Below are 20,444 nucleotides of genomic sequence, written 5' to 3' on the forward strand. Positions count from 1 at the left end.
TTTTTTTTTTTTTTTGAGATTTTTAATTAAGTGGGGGTTTTTTGTGTGTTATTTTGTTTGTTTGTTTTGTTTTTTTAAAGAGAAGAGAGCTGGGCAGGGAGGGTTAGAAAGGGAGGGAGAGAAAAAATCTTAGGCAGGCTCCACGCCCAGCACAGAGCCATCAGAGGGCTTGATCCCATGACCCTGAGATCATGACCTGAGCAGAAATCAGGAGTCGGACACTTAACCCACTGAGCCACCAAGGCGCCCCTAAGTTTTTATATTTTTATAGTAATCTCTACACCCAACATGGGGCTCAAGTTCACAACCCCGAGATCAAATCACATGTTCTTTTGACTGAGCCAACCAGGCACCCCAACAGATACCTTAATTCTGACTTGAACTGGAAATATTTTTTAAAAGTCTTCCTTTTGCTTTCCTAACAAATTCTAGTTTATGGCATCTTTCCTTTTTTTTTTTTAATGTCTTTTTTGCTACTTTTTCTAGCTAGATCTCAGTATTCAAACTTGTCTGTGAACTTAATTATGCAAATTGTAGCTAATTGCTTCTGGAGATACACAAACAACAGCATGGAGGGCAAATGGGGTCCTCTGAATGCTGAATCTGATCCTTTCCAAAATGACACCATTAGGTCCTGCACCTGTTAATTCAAGTCCACACTGCCTGTGTGGTGTTTAGGGGTTCCAGTCTCAAGGGCAAGGTGGGGGATCTTTCTTTCTTTTTTTTTAAGATTTTATTTATTTATTTATTTGACACACAGAGAGAGATCACAAGTAGGCAGAGAGGCAGGCAGAGAGAAAGGGAAGCAGACTCTCCACTAAGCAGAGAGCCCCATTCAGGGCTCGATCCCAGGACCCTGAGACCATGACCCGAGCTGAAGGCAGAGGCTCAATCCTCTGAGCCATCCAGGTGCCCCAGATCCCGTTATTTTCATAAAGAGATAAAAGTGACATACTATGTGTTTATATAGCAATGTCTGTTTTTAATACCAGTTTATGTCTTTATGCCTTTATATTTCTAGTAATACAGTTCTCAGAATCCTCGACTTTGCACGTTATAGCATTAGTAACAGCTGTGTTCCCCATCCCACCTTCCCGCCCCTCTTTTAAGCTGTTTCACAAAAAAGATATAGTTCTAATTCACTTTTGCTTTCTTTCCAACAGGTAGAAGAGAGAAGGCTGTATGTTTGGTTCTTTGTTTTTTTTGGTTAGTTGTTGAACTAAAATTAAAATTCTCTGTCAAATTTCCTTATCCTTTGTTCATTTGATGGTTCTCTTTATAGTGTTTGACCAAAGTGATGCTATGAGTTCTGGAAGATCTTTGCTGAAGATTCTTTTCCCCTATTGTTTATCCACTGTCGGTGTGTTATGTTGAATATGTGAAGGACATTAAAAACCTAAAATATCTAAAAAGGGAGAGAAAGACAGAAAGAGAAAGGAGAATTTCCTCTTAAACTGCTCTAAGGCAGCTTCTCTGTATAGTTTGTCCAGTGTAACTCCTACCCTGTGACTAGCTATGTCTCTTCAAGTCTCGCTAGGAAGCAGTGGCTAGCACAGTATCACATCCTCTTGTATTACTTTCCATTTGAATCTTCTTTTTCCCTTTCCTTCACTGTCCCATGTCCTCAGAAGGCACCTCACAGATAAAACATCAGCACTTAACCCTTGCCTCAGATAAATCCCTGCCCCTCTTCAAGGTAAATATTCGTCTTTATCTGTTTACTTTTTGTACTTTTTTAAAAAAAGATCTTATTTGTTTATTTGACAGAGAGAGAGAGCACAAGTAGGCAGAGGGAGAGGGAGAAGCAGACTCCCCACTGAGCAGGGAGCCCATGCGGGACTTGATCTCAAGACTCTGGATTGACCTGAACCAATGGCAGATGCTTAACTGACTGAGCCACCTGGGTACCCCCGTACTTTTTTTTAAGATCTTATTTTTAAAGTAATCTCTACACCCAGCGTGGGGCTTGAACTCACAACCCTGAGGTCATGAGTCATGTGCTCTACTGACTGAGACAGGCAGGCACCTCTGTACTTTTTTTAAAAGCAGGTTTTTCCATTTTCTATTGTTGTGTCCCCCTCCCTCACTTTTTGCACTGCAGTCTAGCTGGGTGATCTATTGTCAACTAGCACCAATTCTCCAAGTCAAAGTATGCAAGGAAAATACACTTGTATGATCCTCTTTAATAGAAGATACACGACACATTCTGTCTCGTTCTGCCTCCCAGAAGTAAAATAAAATAACTAGAAGGCCTGCCCCTCTTCTACATATTTGAATTTCAGTTCTGGAAATTTCTTCAGCCTGTCTGTGCAAGAACCCCTTGCTTGATAATTTCTAGGATTCATTCCACAAACAGCTCAGCCTCAGCTTCTAGCAACCACGAGCGAAAGAAGGTGGTTACCACATCAGTATTTTGCATTATATCCTAAAGTGGTGAGTTCAAGGTTGTTCAAAGAGATCCCATTTGGAAAGCAGTGTATGCACCAAGTCTGCATTGTGGTGAAGAGAATCTGTCAGGCAGGTACTGAGGAGTTTCAACATCGTTCAAATCACCTCTTCAATGACATTTACTTAAATGCATAACCTACAAAGGAACACTAATGGAACTCAGAGAACCTCTCAAGGACTGTGTAGTTTGTTCCACAACTCTGTTGTGTTTTTTAGATAGCAAGGAAAACAAATAGATTACTGGTTTATTATAAAAGGATATAACTCGGGAACAACCAGATAGAGAGAGGATAGGGTAAGTTACCTGGGAAGGGGCATGGAGCTTCAATGCTCTCTGAGCATGTCATTCTCCCGAAATCTCTAAGTGTTCATCAAACTGGAAACTCTGCTCTGGTTTTTATGATATTTAGTTCTTTCTCCCAAGTAGGAAATATTAATTTCACTAGTTAAAGGCAAACTATTGTTCAAAAATTCTAATTGATTTTGAATGTAGTAATAATGTTAATGATATATAATGGAGATAATATATTTATTCTGTTATAACTGAATATTTTAAAACAAATTATTTTAAGAGTGGGAGTTTTCACCAGAAAGAAAGAGTCCATTCTATCCCTAAACCAAACCCTGTAGATGGAACATTTTACACACAATCAGATGAGAGGAGGAAGAGAAAGAGCTTCCAAAGGTACTAAGAAAACCAGGAAAATATAATGCCCCAAAAGCCAAGAGTGAATTTCAAGGAAGTTGTCAATTTTAAATGCTATAAATGGATAAATCAAGGAGAAAAGGAACAGAGGAAAATTGCTACCCAGTAGCGAAACTTATCTCTTTTCTGCTAAGCCTTCTTGGGGCTTTGGTCTCTTGATGACTTTAGGGGAGTGGGGGGAAATGAAAATAATTGAGAGGTCCTATCTTCAAAAATCCATTTTACTTCTCTGCTTTCCTCCTTCCGCATATATGAAAAATGATAGCCGTCTCTCTAGCAATGTTTACTGTCCAGCCATTGCTCTTGCCAACTTTAAGAATACCTCTTAACCCACTCTTTAAGTTTCTGCCATAGCCTATCATGACAGAAAACAGCAGATGTAGCAGTGATTGTTGCCAATGCTTGACATTTAATTTAGCTATTCAGAATGATGGCTTTCTTGATGACTGGAATAATCTAAGTTGGATACTGTGTAGGAGGGGGAAAAGGGATAGGGACACAACATCATTTATTATGCCTCCTCCCTTTGTTAACCCTGAAAATACAAGTTTAGGGACTATATAGAGGTCATCTTGATCTCTTCAAAAGCTATGTCTGCAGGGTAGAGCTTCTGGCAAAGATTTTCAAAAGAAAAAAACTCATCAGGCATGTTCCTTTGGCTCTTTGCCCCTTTTAATTTCATCCTTCTTTCTGTGAACACAATGCCCATAAGGGTAGAGCCATCCTACAACCATAACAACCAAAAAAACCCAAAAAACAAAAAGGTGTCACTAGGTATCCCTAGTGATACAGAAAGCAAGGAGCCTAGTTTCTTGCTGACATTTTCACACAGGCACACCGACTATGGACTTATTATATGAGAAAAACAATCCCCTTTGTATTAGTCACTATAATGTAGTTTTCTGTTGCTTGAAGTATGATACTACCCATTCGACTGTCTGCCTTCCTCACTAGATCACAAGCTGTCAGGGACCATGTCTGTATTTGCCACCTGTGCAAGATAGGAAGCTTTCATAGCAAGTTACAGAAAACCCAACTCAAAATTGCTTTAAATTATAAGGAAGTTTATTAACTCACATAATGAGATCCAAAAGTGGGACAGACTTAAGAGCTGACATAATCCCATTATTCTAGCTCCATTTCTCTGCTATTCTTTTGGCTTCCCCCATGTGTTGACCTTGTACATAGGTTGCCGTCAAAAGGATGGTAACAATTTCACACCTCATATCCATGCTCAATCATGTCTAGAGAGAACATGAATCTCTTCTGTAAGTTCTCCTGGAAAAGCTTTTCTGGAAGTATCCTACAAACCTATCTTTGCAATTCACTGAGGTGAACTGGGGAACATAAATGATCCTAACCCTGTCCCTTGCAAGAGGGTGATACTACCTTAAGCAAGTCCAGACCACTCCTGGAGCTCAAGATGCTGAGCTCCAGGAGTGGAGCTGGTATACCACCTGTGGATAAGAGGGATTCCTGAACAACATCAGGATTCTGTCGGGAAGGAAGGAGGGAAAAAATATTGAGTAGGTAAAGAACTCCCTTTTTGTATTCCTAACATCTTGACCACATATTAAAAAAATAAGCCCACCTACGATGCAAAATTTATGCTTATCTCAACAATAAGTTGAGAGAAGGAAGCTTTTCTTATTTATCCTACTACTAGTGTCTGACTCAGTATCCTGCACACACTAAGATCTAAGTTGTTGGTTTTCCTTCTCTGTCAATAAGTCTCCATGAGACAAAAATAGCCTAAATTATATAACCTCCTGAATTCTTTTGTAGATTGCCAGATTTTCTTGCTAATCAATTTTTTAGAAGCTTTTACTTATTTGAGAGAAGAGAGCGAGAGAGAAAGCAAGCATGAGTGGGGTGGGGGGTCAGGGAGCAAAAGGGCAGACGGAGAGGAAGAAGCAGACTTCCCGCTGAGCAGGGAGCCCCATAGGGGGATCAGGATCCCAGGACACGGAGATCATGACTTGACCCAAAGGCAGACGCTTAATCAGCTATCACCCAGGCACCCCTTTTGCTAATCACTTTGACTCCCAAGGCTTAGAGATGCTGGGGTAGACAGAAAAATCCCAAGTCAACAGATTACAATAACAGTAATGTATTAATGTACTAGTGACTTCTTCTGGGAAAGCAAATTATAATGAAATTCTTTTCTTTTTTTTAAAGATTTTATTTATTTGACAGAGAGAGATCACAAGTAGGCAGAGAGGCAGGTAGAGAGAGAGGAAGGGAAGCAGACTCCCCGCTGAGCAGAGAGCCTGATGTGGGACTCGATCCCAGGACCCTGAGATCATGACCAGAGCCGAAGGCAGCAGCTCAACCCACTGAGCCACCCAGGCGCCGCTTAATGAAATTCTTAAAAATTTCTTTTTCTTACCAAAATGAAACTGGAGAGATGAAGATGATGTTCTGCTTCTCTGGGGGCACAGTTGTCAAACTTAAAAATTCCAAATCCTCCAAAAATTCTCTAATTCCAAGATTCTTTACTGTCAATAATGAGGGATGACTACTGTTACTTTTAATAGTTGGTTTTCAGAAAGGCACGAAAATTTCGTATTATCCCCGGAGATTTAAGTCTCTGACAGAGAGCACAAGTACATTGCTTCTATACTAAAATTTCAGTAGGCAAATTTAGATCATCAGTAATTGACTAGGGTACCTCTCTCCTCATCCCATATTTTTTTAAAGTTTGGGGAGTTTGAGCCCCATGTTGGGTATACAGAGATTACTTAAAAACAACAAAAAAAGTTTGGGGCTGTCAGGTGATACTTATTTCCTCTAATAATGTCTCATTAGGGCCACTAACTTAGTCACTACTTGACCAGAATGGTTGGCATGGGTGAGTTTGGTTCACAGAAAGTGCCCCACACTTGAGGACTGATAAACAAGGGTTTGAATCCCAACCCAGACACTGCTGTGACCAGGGCTAACCGCTGAAACCATACAGGTTGTCTTGCAAAACGGGGAGTACAACCGCCGGCTGTTGCCACGGCCAAGACGACAGGAGATTCAGCACGAAAGCACAATTCCAGGCACACGATGTTAATTTAACAATTTAATACATTTGTTTCTTCATCCAAACGTCTCAGCTAATCTTAAACGTCCATACGCCCTCCGAATAGGCCAGTAATTTAGCACAAGAGGCCTGCCTGGGAGATGGGGTTGTGGAGGACCGTCCAACCAGTGCCACAGCCTGGGAGCGAATGAGCTCCCCATCACCGGAATGGGTGCCATCAGGCTCGTCGCGGCCCAGGAACCCGGATGACGGCGTCGCCGAGGCCATATTGCCCACATTTCGCCCGCTGGGGAAAGGGGAGGGGCGGGAGCCAAGGGAGGGCAGCGCCGCACACCGCTTGGAGTCGTCGCGACTCCGGCCACCGCGGCGCGCCGCAGAACCACGTGCCCGAAGGGGGACGTGGGTGGAAACGTGCACAAAATGGCGGAGCTCCACGCCTGGGCCGGAGGGAGCTTAATTGCGGGCAGGCTCTCGTCGGACTCTCCGGCCAGTTTCCGGACTTTCGGAACCGGAAATGGGTCCTACTCGCGCTCCCAGGCAGGAGTGGGCGGGGCTGCTCTCCCGGAAGTGCCTCAGGTCTTGGCTGGGCGCAAGATCCTGCGGCGTCCGTGGCTCCCTAGCAGTGCGCGGTGGAGGGAGGGAACCCGGAAGTTGGCCGCCCTGTGGGGTTTCAGTGCGGTCCCGGGAGGGCGGTGATCCCAAGGTGGCTAGGGAGGGAGAGCTGCAGGACCCGTACCGTTGCCCCTCTCAGAGAGGGAAGCTGGTTTGGCCAGCCCGCGAGTGAAAGCGCTGTTCTCCAGTCCCAAAGGGAAGGGTGGGATGGACGGGCCCCTAACTCCCAGAGAGTCCGCAAAATTCATTGCAGAGAATAGTCGGGATGTGTTCATCGACGGCGGAGGCGTGCGGAGGGTGGCCGAGCTCCTGCTCGCCAAGGTCTCGGGCCCCGAGCTGGACCTGGGGGGCTGGAAGGCACTTCACGAGCTGAATCCCAGGGCCGCTGACGAGGCCGCAGTCAACTGGGTGTTCGTGACAGACACGCTTAACTTCTCTTTCTGGTCGGAGCACGAAGAGCACAAATGTCTGGTGGCCTATAGGGGGAAAACGTACAGCGGGTACTGGTCCCTGTGCGCCGCGGTCAACAGAGCTCTCGACGAAGGTTGGTGCCCCTTTTCCAGGTCAGACCCCACAAACAGTGAGGTTTGGGTTTACCGGGAGGGTCCCGAGGAAGGAGTCGGGAAATGGCATATGTTAATAAGGCGAACTTGAAGTTCTTCATTGCTTCAAGTAGCAGCTCTTACCTGCTTAAAATACAAATGTGAGAAGAGGCTGGAGTTAAGACCTTAGTGAGAAATGATGCTAATACTTGTCATCATGGCAGCTAAGCATACAAGATTTCTAAAGAATGCCACTTTGATGACATCTGAAGAACAAAGGGACAAATACAATACATTTTATGCAGTCAAAATATAGTTGATGTAATATAACAATTGCTAGAAACGGATGAGTAAGTACAGACGAGTCAATAGAAAATGAAGGGTATGCTTCTGATCTTGGAATTCTTCATCCCCTTTTAGTGCATTCCTGTAACACTCACTTGCTTTCTTATGTTGTAAAAGCAAGGGTCTGATGAGTATAAAAGTATGACATTGTTCTTTTTTCCCTAAGGGATACCTATAACCAGTGCCTCCTACTATGCCACAGTGACCCTGGATCAGGTTCAGCATATATTCCGTTCTGACACGGACGTTCCGATGCCTTTGATCGAAGAGAGGCATCGGATTCTTAATGAAACCGGGAAAATTCTGCTTGAGAAGTTTGAAGGCTCTTTTCTTAATTGTGTCCGAAAAAGTGAAAAAAATGCACAGAAGTTAATGCACCTGGTAGTTGAAAGCTTTCCTTCTTACAGAGATGTGACTCAGTTTGAGGTGAGCTGCTTCTGTTGGGGATTTAGAATTAATGGTCTTCTCGTAGTTGACTTTTTTACTTCCGGAATTCCTTTTGAGAATAAAAACTTAAGGTTTGAAGATCCTTCCTTGTGGACAAGGAACAGTAACAAGATCGTTAAGTAGGGTTTCAAAGACGTTACTTTTCTTAGTTTTCTATTTAATGTGTTTGCTTTATTCTTTCTTCTTTGTCCTTTTAAAATGTTTCAAACCTACAAAACACTGAACCTTCAATGTGATGCAACTCAGGGACATTGAGGTCCTTGAACAACTTCAAAATATTTACTTCATTGGATGAAAATCAGAATGTGTTTCTAAATTCTCTCTAATAAGTATTTTTTGAGGCTTTAACGTGTGTATATATTTATACACACACACTGTGTTTTCTTTTTCACACATGGAATACTTGAACAGTGTTATTTTCCTTTTCTTTAAACAGATGTACTTATAAAGCGGTGAACATTTGGTATACCTTCCCACTATATAACTGGCTTCTGTTTTTATAAAATTCTTTTAGAATTCGTTATCGTGTATTTTAACTGTGACAAAAAATTGAAAGCAACTTCAGAGGAATCACATAATATAAATCTATTGAATAAGTTCATGGATGCTTAAATCATATTGAAATTTTTAACCTGCCCTTTTGAAATCACAATGCAACAACTAAAAGAAATTACCAGTAATATTGTTTAAATCACTTTTTATGATTTACAAGGTGTTTGCAAGCACACTCTCATTAGATCCACGGAAGAGATCTGTGGGGCCTAAGGACAAGGATTATTATTGTCCTGTTTGCAGACCAGGAACCAAAGTCTAGAGAGAAAGGTTAACTGGTTTATCATACGTCATTTAGTCAGGAAATAAATAGCTAGCTTTTCAATTCTGTAAAGTGAGAGAGGCCCGATTTTGTATATGGTTATATATTTTTTTTATTTTTTAAAATATTAGCAATAAATGCAGTAAAAAGATGACAAAAACAAAACAAAACCACTGATTACAACGAAAAAGAACTGAAGGGGGTGAGAACTGTCTATAGGGAACCTGGGCTAGAACCTACCAGATGGAGAGAACAGCTTATGGAAAGGTCCTGGAGTGGGAATGTGTCTGTCATGTCCACATGGCTCCCCTTCCCATAGTCTCCATCCCTGGGAGATGGAGCAGTCAAATTCTTCATCGCCTACTTGGACTCCTGACTCTGGAATGCCAATTTCTTTAGTAAGTTGCTCTATTATATCAATGCCAGGATAAGGGTTGTTTGTAAATACCTAGATGAGGGTGTGTAGTTGTGAGAAAGTATAGCTGGAACAGCACCATCTGTCTTCTCCACTTTCAATCTCCTCTTCAGAGTGATCTTGATCTTGGCTTGATTCTAAGTCCTTATTGGGTTCTGTGTTTTTTTCTGGCACTGGTGCCTAGCTCTTCAATTCTGAAACCAAATCTGGATTCTAGACTCATCGGTGTTGAGTTCTAAAGCAAGTCTTTGTTTGATGGCGTAACCTGGGTAAGGATTTTGGTCAGATGCCTTGATGGGGATTTTCAGTTGATCTGTGAATTTGGTGTGTCTGTGTCTCTTGATTCATTGCTATGGTCTTTTTTGGAAAGGTCTCTTAGGCCATGTTGGAACAGAGTTCTGAAATCTAAGGATCAGAAGATTCTTTTCTTTTATCTTTTAAACGTTTTATTCATTTGAGAGAGAGAGAGCGCGCATGAGCATGGGAGAGAGGCAGAGGGAAAAACAGATCCCCCGCTGAGCAGGGAGCCTAATGTGGGGCTCTGTCCAGGACCTGGAGATCATGACTTGAACCAAAGGCAGATGCTTAACCATCTGAGCCACCCAGGGACCCCTGTTAAGCTTCTTTTAATTGCAGGGCGCTTGGGTGGCTCAGTGGGTTAAAGCCTCTGCCTTCGGCTCAGGTCATGATCCCAGGGTCCTGGGATCGAGCCCCATTTTGGGCTCTCTGCTCAGCAGAGAGCCTGCTCCCCGCCCCCCCACCTGCCTCTCTGCCTACTTGTGATCTCTCTCTGTCAAATAAATAAATAAATCTTAAAAAAAAAAAGATTATTTTAATTGGAAGTGACAGACACAAAATTAGAAAAACCTTAAGCAAAATGAAGAATTTTGGTGATAGGAACATCTAGGATCAAGGACTCAATGCCATCAGGATTCAGTGTCTCCTTGTCTCCTCTTTGCTTCTGTTGGCTCTGTATTTCTCGTCACTGCAGACTAGCTTTCTCCATGAAGTAGAAGGTGTTCATGAATTTTGCATCTTATTGCTTCAACCACTGTGAGGGGGGGGGTGCAGGGAGAGAGGTAGACATCCTCTCAGGTACTTTCTAAAATTCCTGGCTGATTCCAATCATCTGGGTGGGGCAGAGACAGTTCCTAGAAAAGAGGCCCTAGGCCACTGCCAAATTTCATTTTGTTCTGATTAACTGTTTTGCTAATGCAGAGGTTACTTTGAGATTTATCTTTGTTTTATTTTGTTTTTAAGATTTTATTTATTAGAGTACAGGAGATGAGGTGGGGTGGGGTGGGGGCTGGAGAGTAAGAACAGGGGGAGTGGCTGAGGGAGAAGCCGACTCCCCATTGAGCAGGGAGCCTGATGTGGGGCTCCATCCCAGGAATCAGGACCTGAGCCGAAGGCAGATGCTGAACCCACTGAGCCACCCAGATGCCTCTATCTTTGTCTTTAAAGTACGTCATTTCGGCCTTTTTAAAGGAAATTCTGGATTACGTTCCTTGGTTCGTCATTCAGGCCATCTAAGTGTATTAGTGTATGAAAGAATCAGATTGTCATTCATGTGGCTAAGAATCCATGTATTCCAGAATCAACATTGGTTATAGCAGAAGAAGGGCTGAGAGTAAATTTAGGATGACTTCAGGATGGAATAAATTCATGACGCCGTGTGGTTTGTTTGCTTAGAAGTAGTCCAGAGTTTTTGTTTTTGTGGAAGAAAGAACGAACTTCTTTTGTAGATGATAATACCAATTTAGTAAGCAGTTTGCTGAGTTTCTGTTTTATTATAGCACAGTGCTTTTGATTTGCTTTGTTGAAAAATTCAATTTTTTTTTAAAGATTTTATTTATTTATTTGACAGAGAGATCACAAGTAGGCAGGGAGGCAGGCAGAGAAAGGGGAGCAGGCTCCTTACTGAGCAGAGAGCTCGATGCGGGTCTTGATCCCGGGACCCTGAGATCATGACCTGAGCCGAAGGCAGAGGCTTAACCCATTGAGCCACCCAGGCGCCCCTCAATTTTTTTTTTAAGATTGTATTTATTTGAGAGAGAGAGAGAGAGAGCGCAAGCAGGAGGAGCAGCAGAGGGAGAGAGAGAAGCAGGCTTTCCACTGAGAGGGAACCCGATGTGGGAAAAAGAAAATCTTTTTTTTTTTTAAGATTTTCTTTCTTTATTTGACAGAGAGAGATCACAAGTAGGCAGAGAGGCAGGCAGAGAGAGAGGGGGAAGCAGACTCCCCACGGAGCAGAGAGCCCGATGTGGGGCTTGATCCCAGGACTCTGGGATCATGACCTGAGCCGAAGGCAGAGGTTTAACCCACTGAGCCACCCAGGCACCCCTAAATAAAGAAAATCTTAAAAAAAAAAAAGGAAAATCCCCAAAATGTAACAAAAATCATACTTAAGGATTCTGACACTTTCTTAAAGGAGTATTATATTTTTTCACTTATTTTTTCAAAAGATTATCATTAGTGTTAGACAAAAGCGAGATAGTTCCTATGATTCCTAAACATCCTAACATAGCACTGACTACATAGTGGGTGCTTTGTTAGTCAATTTACAATTATCTTTGCATACTCATTTAAAATATATGTAAATAAGGAAGGGTGGCCTGGCTGGTTTATTCTGTACAGCATGTGACTCATAATCTTGGGGTTGTAAATTCAAGCCCCATGTTAGGTGTAGAGATTGCTTAAATATAAAATATTTTTAAATGAAATAAAATATACATAAATTACTTTGGGCAATTAACTCCAAATCAAGAGGAATTCTGAGCCTTTTAGGACTGTTTTTGAAGTTGGGAAGGTGTTAAAATCAAGTGTATATTTCTTGTTTTTGTTTTATGGATGTACAGTCCCATAATTATTTGTCCAACTATTTTATTGCAGTAATTATGTTTGATATAGTTTTATTTTTTAAATTGAATTTTATGTCATGTTTTCAGTTTTATGTGATAATAAGCAATACTGCACAGTCGTTTAATACTTGTAATTATTTTCTTAGAATGGAATCATAGTAGTGGAATTGCTGAGTCAGAGCATGGCCTGGATTCTCAGGCTTATAATACAGAAAAGTGCTAACGGTTCTCCAAAAAGGGAACGAAGATAGCAGCAGCAAAGGAGAGTGCTCTTTTCCTGGCCCCTTCATAACATGGTGATGGTATTGGTTGCTGTATTTTTTAATATTTAACAAGTTGCATAAAATAGTCATAATTGTTTTTTAACATATATTTATTTACTGAGATTATCACCTGTTTTTAAACATTATAAACAAATTGATAAACTTTGAAAATTTTAATTCAGACATATTTTAAATCAGTGATTTCCCAACCTGGTGTACTCCAGAATCAGTCAGAAAGCTTTAAAATTCAGATATATTTCTAAAGCAACTCTAATTTAGAGCATGTAGTAACAATGCAAAAGTCCTAATGAAGAAATCAGCTTCCCTCAGGCTATTGTCTTTACTCTGACATACTGATAAACGTGCATGTATGGTCTTTTTGCTACTTTATTTTTTTTTAAAGATTTTTATTAATTTATTTGCTAGAGAGAGAGCACACATGAGAGAGAGCGAGCTAGAGTACAAGCAGGGGGAACAGCAGGCAGAGGGAGAAGCAGGCTCCCCACTAAGTAAGGAGCCCATGCGAGACTCAATCCCAGGACCCTGGGATCATGACCTGAGTGGAAAATAACCACTTAACTGACTGAGCCACCCTGGCATCCCCTTTTTTGATATTTTAATCAACATTTTATGTTACTCTTAAGCATTTGTAATTTTTTTAAGATTTTATTTATTTATTTGACAGAGAGAGAGGCAGTGAGAGAGAGAACTCAAGCAGAGGGAGAGGGAGAAGCAGGCCTCCCACCGAGCAGGGAGCCTGATGCTGGGTTCCATCCCAGGACCCTGGGATCATAACCCGAGCCAAAGGCAGATACTTAACGACTGAGCCATCCAGGTACCCCAAGCATTTGTAATTCTTGACCTTTCTTAATTTGTTCATGATAAATGTGTTGAAGATAATCAACTCATGGTCATGGATTTTTTTTTCATTGCTAATAATTATTTTATAAAGGTACTGTTTTGGGGCACCTGGGTGGCTCAGTCGTTAAGCGTCTCCCTTTGGCTCAGGTCATGATTCCAGGGTCCTGGGATCAAGGCCCTCCTCGGGCTCCCTGCACGACAGGGAGCCTGCTTCTCTTTCTCCCACTCCCTCTGCTTGTGTTCCCTCTCTCGCTGTCTCTCTCTCTCTCTGTCAAATAAATAAATACATAAATAAAAACCTTTAAAGGTACTCTTTTGAAAATATTTTATTCACCAAGCAATATTATGGGACATGTAGGGAATTGTTATTTTGGAATTTGCTGGTATTTTCAGTGATATCAGTTAATATTTTAGAGATGAAGAATTTGATTACTAAAATCATTTGATTAGTAAAACCATGTCAACTTGTGAAGAAAATGTTTTATAGATGACTTGAATTTATTTTTAGAGCCCTCACTTAAATCTTATTTTTTGTTTTGTGTTTTTCAAGGGTATTATAATCTAATCTTTGTGATATACTGGTTGGCTACCATGGAAACGGTGGTCATGATGCGACAATTTATGTTTTGTTAGATGCTAGCACTGATTTTGTTACATAAGTCTGGTTCCTGTATTTTTCCAGTTTGATCTTTGGATATTATTAAAAATAGGAGATAATAGCTTCTATGTATTACAGTAACATGATAGAATAATTGTGTTTGATGTACAATTTTATTTTTTATATTAAGTTTTATATCTTATCTTTAATGCACTAGACTTGAATATAAACCTAGTTTATATTGAATATAAATCTAGTTACCAGGTTTATACCAGGAAACTACCATGTAGTTTCCAGTCCAACAGTTGCCAGGTTAGCATATTTTGTTAGGTTTGGAACTATAGACTGTTCCCAGATGATGTACAGATACTTTTTTTTTTATGGTTTTATTTATGTGAAAGGGAGAGAAAGAGAAAGCGAGTTTGCTGGAGTCGGGGGAGGGGCAGAGGGACTAGCAGACTCCCTGCTGAATATAAAGCCTGAGATCATGACCTGAGGCAAAGTCAGACACTTAAGTTGACTGAGCCACCCAGGCACCCCTAGGGATACTTAATGGTGATTTGTTCCTGCCCCCCCACACTCTAATTTATAGACATTACATCATGTCAGAAAATGAGCGTGTGTGTTTACTCTTGAAAACAAGATACTGAATTTCTTAAAGGTGGTCTTAGGCAATTTACTTCGTAAAAGTAGTTCTGGATTGATTGCAATAGGTATATCTTAAGGTTAGGCATTATTAGGTTATTTCTCATTAGGACAGAGTATCATTGGAGTTTTTTAGTAAATAAGGAATCTATGTTATCATCTTAAGGAATTTTCACATGGAACCTTTCCTTGAAGGATTTAATTTCACTTTTTATTTAATTACTTATGTCATTTACTTATTAAAACATTCTCCAGGGTGGTCAGGATAAATTTGGGGAGCCAGTAATACTGATGATTCTCTTTTAGCAGACAAGCAGCTATAAACAATGATTTGAGATTATTACCTTTGGGATTAGGATTAGATTGTAACTATCCTGTCTTTCCATAGTTTATGCTGATCTGCATTCATAGTTTTGTAGAGAGTTTTTGAGTTAAATTATACCCACTATCCTATAATGCCTGGTTAAATTTGCTGCTTCGTTGTGTAAATATAATTAAAGTTTATTTTGTTATGTGGGTTTACATATTGATTTTGATCATTTCCAAAAAGGTAAAGTTGATAAATTCTGACTATTGATCAGTTATGTCTTCATCTCTGGAATATGTTTATCATATTATCTGAATGGCATCAGTTAAAAATTGAATATTGTAATTCTCTTCAGAAATGAATTTAAGAATTTTTGTTTTCTTCTTTATATTCTTCTGTATTTTATATAGTTAACATGAATTATGTTGCAGTCAGAAAAATTTAAGAAGTTTTCTAAAGAAATACTGCCCAGTCATTAAAAAGAATAAGCAGGTGGGTTATAATGACACAGGAATATATATATGAGGTAATGTCATTAAAAAAGAACATTAAATAATAACCACAATTACCACAATTGTATTTGATGTGCCTTAAAAAATACAGGAAGTAAATTTGGAGTGAAAAAGATAATATTTATTAGACTCCCTTTTTTTTTCTATAAAAGGTCCATAAATTCTTACCAACACTAAAATTATTGCACCCTTGAGAAATGTTTTCAATGTGTGCCCTTTTTTTATAGCATACATAAAAGCTAGCAGATACCTAGGTGACATTTATGTTCTCTTCACTCATCAGGGGAAAAGAATTTCTTTTTACAAACGGGCCCAAATCCTCGTAGCGGATACGTGGAGTGTGTTAGAGGGGAAAGGAGACGGCTGCTTTAAAGACGTCTCCAGTATCACCATGTTTGCCGACTATAGATTACCTCAGGTTCTTGTTCACCTGGGAGCCCTGAAGTACTCCAAGGAACTACTGGAAAAGCTACTCAAAGGTTTGCCAGCTTAATTAAGACATTCTTTGTAATACTATGAATTGTGGTTGAGTCTCTGTCTGGTTTCTTTCACATAAGTTCTCCTTTCCTTAAAAAAAAAAAAAAAAACACTGTTTATTGTTAAAAGCACATGTAAAGAAAAATGCAGGGGCAATTGAAATAAGAGAAAATTGCTTTTTGTTGTTGTTTACACTGTAGAATATAGGAAATTACACTATTTGGTCATTATAGTTTCAGAACCTCATAATAAAATGAAACCGAAGTTTTTGTTATCTGAAGGTGTGTGATGGACGCTAGGTCCTTCTGATGTAGTGTTTGAAGAGTATTAATTAAGCAGTGAAGAGCATACTACCCTATGAAGTAAAAGGTGGCCTGAGAGATGAGTAAGATGCAGTGGGTTTCAAGTCAGGAGGCTCTAAGGTCTGCCACTGGGTTACCTTGCATGAGTCACTTGCTTTTTTCCTTTCCTTTCTTTTCTTTTCTTTTCTTTTTTCTTTTTTTAGGAGTTTATTTATTTATTGGACAGAGAGATCACAAGTAGGCAGAGAGGCAGGCAGAGAGAGAGGAGGAAGCAGGCTCCCTGCTGAGCAGAGAGCCCGATGTGGGGCTCAATTCCAAAACATGACCTGAGCCAAACACAGATGCTTAACTAATTGAGCCACCCAGGTGCCCCAAAGCAAGTAGTTTTTATGACTGAATAACTTTCTCTTGTGAAATAGGTTTCAATCACCCAAAATAAGAATAACACAGAATATGAAGATACCATTAGCTGTGGTTGCTTCTAACTCGTTTTTATGCTGCCTTGGGCAATCCATTTTGTCCCTCTGTTTCTTCATTTGAAAAATAACAAGCTGTCCTATGTTGTAATGCTCATGTGGTAGATCATTAATTGTTGGATACCTTAAACATTTAAGCATTCTGGGCTTTTTTCCCATGTAGCCACGTGCAGCTGATCTTTTTTTGGTCCATGTATACACTGCTTATTCCTACCCGTAAACATTCCCTTTCCTGGTTTCCCTCACCCCAACTTTTTTTTTTTTTTCCAGTTCAAATCCTACACATCCACAAGGCCTTAGCTCAGATGCTACCTCCCCCACATAGCTTTTCGCAGCTTTTCATGATTTGTGCATCTTCTCCTTCTGAATGTTTGTAGCACGCAGTTGTCTCTGCTACTGTGAGGAGAACCCTGCTGAGAAGGGATCATGCACCATAGCTGTACAAAGTGGTTTGCATTTTCTTTTCTTTCTTTTTTTTTTTTAAGATTTTATTTATTTGACACAGAGAGAGAGAGATCACAAGTAGGCAGAGAAGCAGGCAGAGAGAGCAGGGAGGCAGGCTCCCTACTGAGCAGAGAGCCTGATGTGGGACTCGATTCCAGGACCCTGAGATCATGACCTGATCCGAAGGCAGAGGCTTAATCAACTGAGCCACCAAGGCGCCCCTGGTCTGCATTTTCTTGTGCCATCTATTGCAACTACAGAGGCTCTTGTCCAGCTGTCCAGCTGTAGCTGTTGTGACTGCCTCTGTTATGTCCAGAGTGTGAACTCATTGCTTTGCTTCCTAGTTTATTTAAGCAAAGTTGGACTTTTTTCAAAAAGTGCTTCACTAGCAAACTAGAGAAGAAACAAAAACTGTAAACGTAAAGTAGTACACACAAGTATAGCACACTAGGTTTTGAAAACTATCTTAAGTGGAATCTAGAACCAGGTAGCTTGACTAGATGAGATAGAACCTTCCTTAACTGGCCTTCAGTGATACATCTTTCAAATTTGATGATGGGCTGCACTTACATGTATTTTTCCCTCTCTTCTCTTCTGAATTATCTCCAGGCCAGCGCTTGGAAGACCTACCCAGATTTCTGTCCATTTTATCTTTTTTTTTTTTGGAGGGGGGGAGTAAATACAGTCCTCTCACTTTATTTTAGTATGAATTCAGATGTTTTTTCTGTCCATTTTATCTTTAACCCATCTTCACCAAAGGCGTATTTTTTAGCCAATTATATATACTGCCCATCCAGTTTGGCTAAATTTAGATTCTTCACTGGGATTCTAGGACTGACACCAACCATGGTATTGAAGGCCCACCCTAATCCAGTATGACCTTATCTTAACTTGATTACATCTGCAAAGATCCTAGTTACAAGTAAGGCCATGGTGCACCTGTACCAGGAGTTAGGATTTGAATATGACTTCTTGGAGGACACAGTATAATACTATAGTTACTTATTGGATGGAGGGGACGTTAAGTAATGCTATTTAAGATCCCAGCATCTGGCTGTGGCGTTCACTTACTCTGTCTCCTTGATCCTATAGGCAACTGAGTTGATGAGCCCAGTTCTAGTCTCAGTGGCAAAGCGCAGCCAGTGCCCATCTTGCAGGATCAGCTCACCCTAGAGGTGGGCACCGAAGACATCAGGGCCTGTGGAGCTCACAGCTACATACTCAGGGAGGGCTTGACTGGAGGATCCTGAATCCAAAGAACAATCGGGGTCTTCCTTCCTCAGGTGAACAACTTTGATTTCCTAGGTTCTCCTTGGTGCATTTAGGATGTACCTAAGACGATGTTCAGTTTTTTCAAGTGAGAAAAGAAGGTATTCCTTCTTTGGCCCCCTTGACGTCCTCCAAGTTTTGCAATGTTTTTTTTCCTGGCCTCAGATCCAGTTTTAAAATCCTTTGTTTTCAAGAATTTGATAATCTTGCTGTCATATTTTTAAGTTTCTGGTGAGCCCATGTACACTTAGCAACTGTTTATTGGGGAGCTGTATGTGCAAGGTACTCTGCTCTTCCTGGGAATATTGACGCAACCCTCTCCTTGTGGAATGTGCGATTTTAAATTAATGCCTGAGTTTAGAAGTGATTTAAATGACCCCAAATCAGGTCTGTGTAGATTTTATGTCATTAATGTACTTCTTGGTCTGTTTTTGACCCCGCTTGCAGGAGAAATGCTCTCATACGGAGATAGGCAAGAGGTAGAAATCAGAGGGTGCTCGCTTTGGTGTGTTGAGCTGATCCGGGATTGTCTTCTGGAGCTGATTGAAAAAAAGGGTGAAAACACTAGCGGGGAGATCAATTCTGTTCTTCTGGATTATTATTTGTGGGACTATGCCCGTGACCACAGAGAAGATATGAAGGGAATTCCTTTTCATCACACGCGCTGCATCTATTATTGACCCAAAGTGCAAACGGATCCAAAGAAAACTTGCATTTTTGTATCACATAATCATTTGTACAGTTTTGCCTTAGTATTAAGAGAAGGTAGTAGGCGTGAGAGCAACAAGAAATGTGATTACCCAGTCTCACTTAAAAAATGTTTCCTGACCTGTTACTCTGCGTTCCCAACTTTTGTCTGCTTGTTGAGTTTTGATCACATTTTCCCTTTCTGTTGGCACATGACAGGAATAATGAAGGAACTGTAATGCTTTCTTTAATCTCACATCTCTTAAAATTAATCATGCTTTATAATGTGATTAGTCATCAGTGATAATATTTCATCCATTCAATTGGTATCTTTTCTTAAGGTGTACCAGTTTCTTATATACCTTAATCCTTTGATATGGGGGGTAGGGTCTTTGCTGTATGAAAGCTGCGGCTTTTGTACAAATCAATCTTGACAGCTTATTTTAAGCTTCTCATTGGTACTGACAATGGTTTTTGTACATAGTGATTGTCAGTTTAGGAAAGCTATCTAATATTCCTTTTTTTTTTTTCCTTCAGTGTAACTATATTGAAATTGAATAAAGGTTTTAAAATTTTTTCTTAAACCTGGATTGGATTTTTTCATTAAAATAGAATTTACCACATCTAATTTTAAAAGGCTTACAGTGAGGGGTGCCTGGGTGGCTCAGTCGGTTAAGCATCCTAACTCTTGATCTCAGCTTAGGTCTGGATCTCAGTGTTGTGAGTTTAAGCCCTGCTCTTGGGCCCCACACTGAGCATAGAGCCTACTTTAAAAAAAACAAGGTTTAACCAAATTTCATTATTTGCTTTATGTTGTCAAAATTTCGTTACCTACCAAGCACTCATTTCCCACCGTCGCCTCCACTTTCCTTCTAACATAATCTTGATTTTTGTTAGCTACCAACCTTGTCGGCTCACTGTGACTGTGTGTGAATGAGAAAGGCATCATTTCCCCAAGCACTTTACTGCCATCTGCTGAAAATTTATCATACTAACCTTACAAATGACAATGACTAATAGTGAACACATCTGGCCCTGCACCCACTCCTCCGCTCCCCCCACCACCCATGTGCACTGTACAACTAGCACCACCATAAGTAGCTTTGTCTTTATCCCTCCCATATAGGACTCAGGGAGGGTGATCCCATCTTCATCTCGAAAGGCAGACTGACTCAATATGAAAGGTTTATTGATGATAATTCTATCCTTCTGCATGTGATTACTTTAGTAAGGGGTACATATATAATCTCCTGGCCAATGACATTGGAGGGGAAGTCTGCAGGGGGAAGCTTCTGGGAAAAGGTTTCTTCATTTTGAAGAAAGAGATAGAAGAGAAGGTTCCACTTCCTCTGAGCAGTGTTCGGTCTGAACGGGATGCCCGAAGC

General features: G+C 40.6%; 1 protein-coding gene across 2 annotated transcripts; it reads left to right on the top strand.

Annotated features, from left to right (window-relative positions):
• Positions 1-6,816: 6,816 nt before the first annotated feature.
• Positions 6,817-19,643, top strand: CUNH9orf64 (chromosome unknown C9orf64 homolog). 2 transcript variants are annotated; one of them, XM_032840575.1, is made up of 4 exons: positions 6,817-7,338; positions 7,848-8,107; positions 15,688-15,883; positions 18,820-19,643. In XM_032840575.1, the coding sequence occupies exons 1-4, from the start codon at positions 7,002-7,004 to the stop codon at positions 19,050-19,052; spliced, it is 1,026 nt and encodes a 341-aa protein (XP_032696466.1). In that variant the 5' UTR covers positions 6,817-7,001; the 3' UTR covers positions 19,053-19,643. The 2 variants fall into 2 exon arrangements, with proteins under 2 accessions (XP_032696466.1, XP_032696467.1); XM_032840576.1 differs by having other exon boundaries at positions 7,214-7,357.
• Positions 19,644-20,444: the final 801 nt, after the last annotated feature.

This window comes from Lontra canadensis, unplaced genomic scaffold (genome assembly GCF_010015895.1).
Source record: "Lontra canadensis isolate GAN:19392208 unplaced genomic scaffold, GSC_riverotter_1.0 scaffold113, whole genome shotgun sequence".
Lineage (NCBI taxonomy): Eukaryota > Metazoa > Chordata > Mammalia > Carnivora > Mustelidae > Lontra > Lontra canadensis.

Bases quoted from the DNA above. Each gene is read 5' to 3' on its own strand.
- CUNH9orf64 (XM_032840575.1), top strand. From the start codon at position 7,002: ATGGACGGGCCCCTAACTCCCAGAGAGTCCGCAAAATTCATTGCAGAG. The intron at 8,108-15,687 runs GTGAGCTGCTTC...TTCACTCATCAG, and splicing joins GAGATGTGACTCAGTTTGAG to GGGAAAAGAATTTCTTTTTA. The intron at 15,884-18,819 runs GTTTGCCAGCTT...CCCCGCTTGCAG, and splicing joins ACTGGAAAAGCTACTCAAAG to GAGAAATGCTCTCATACGGA.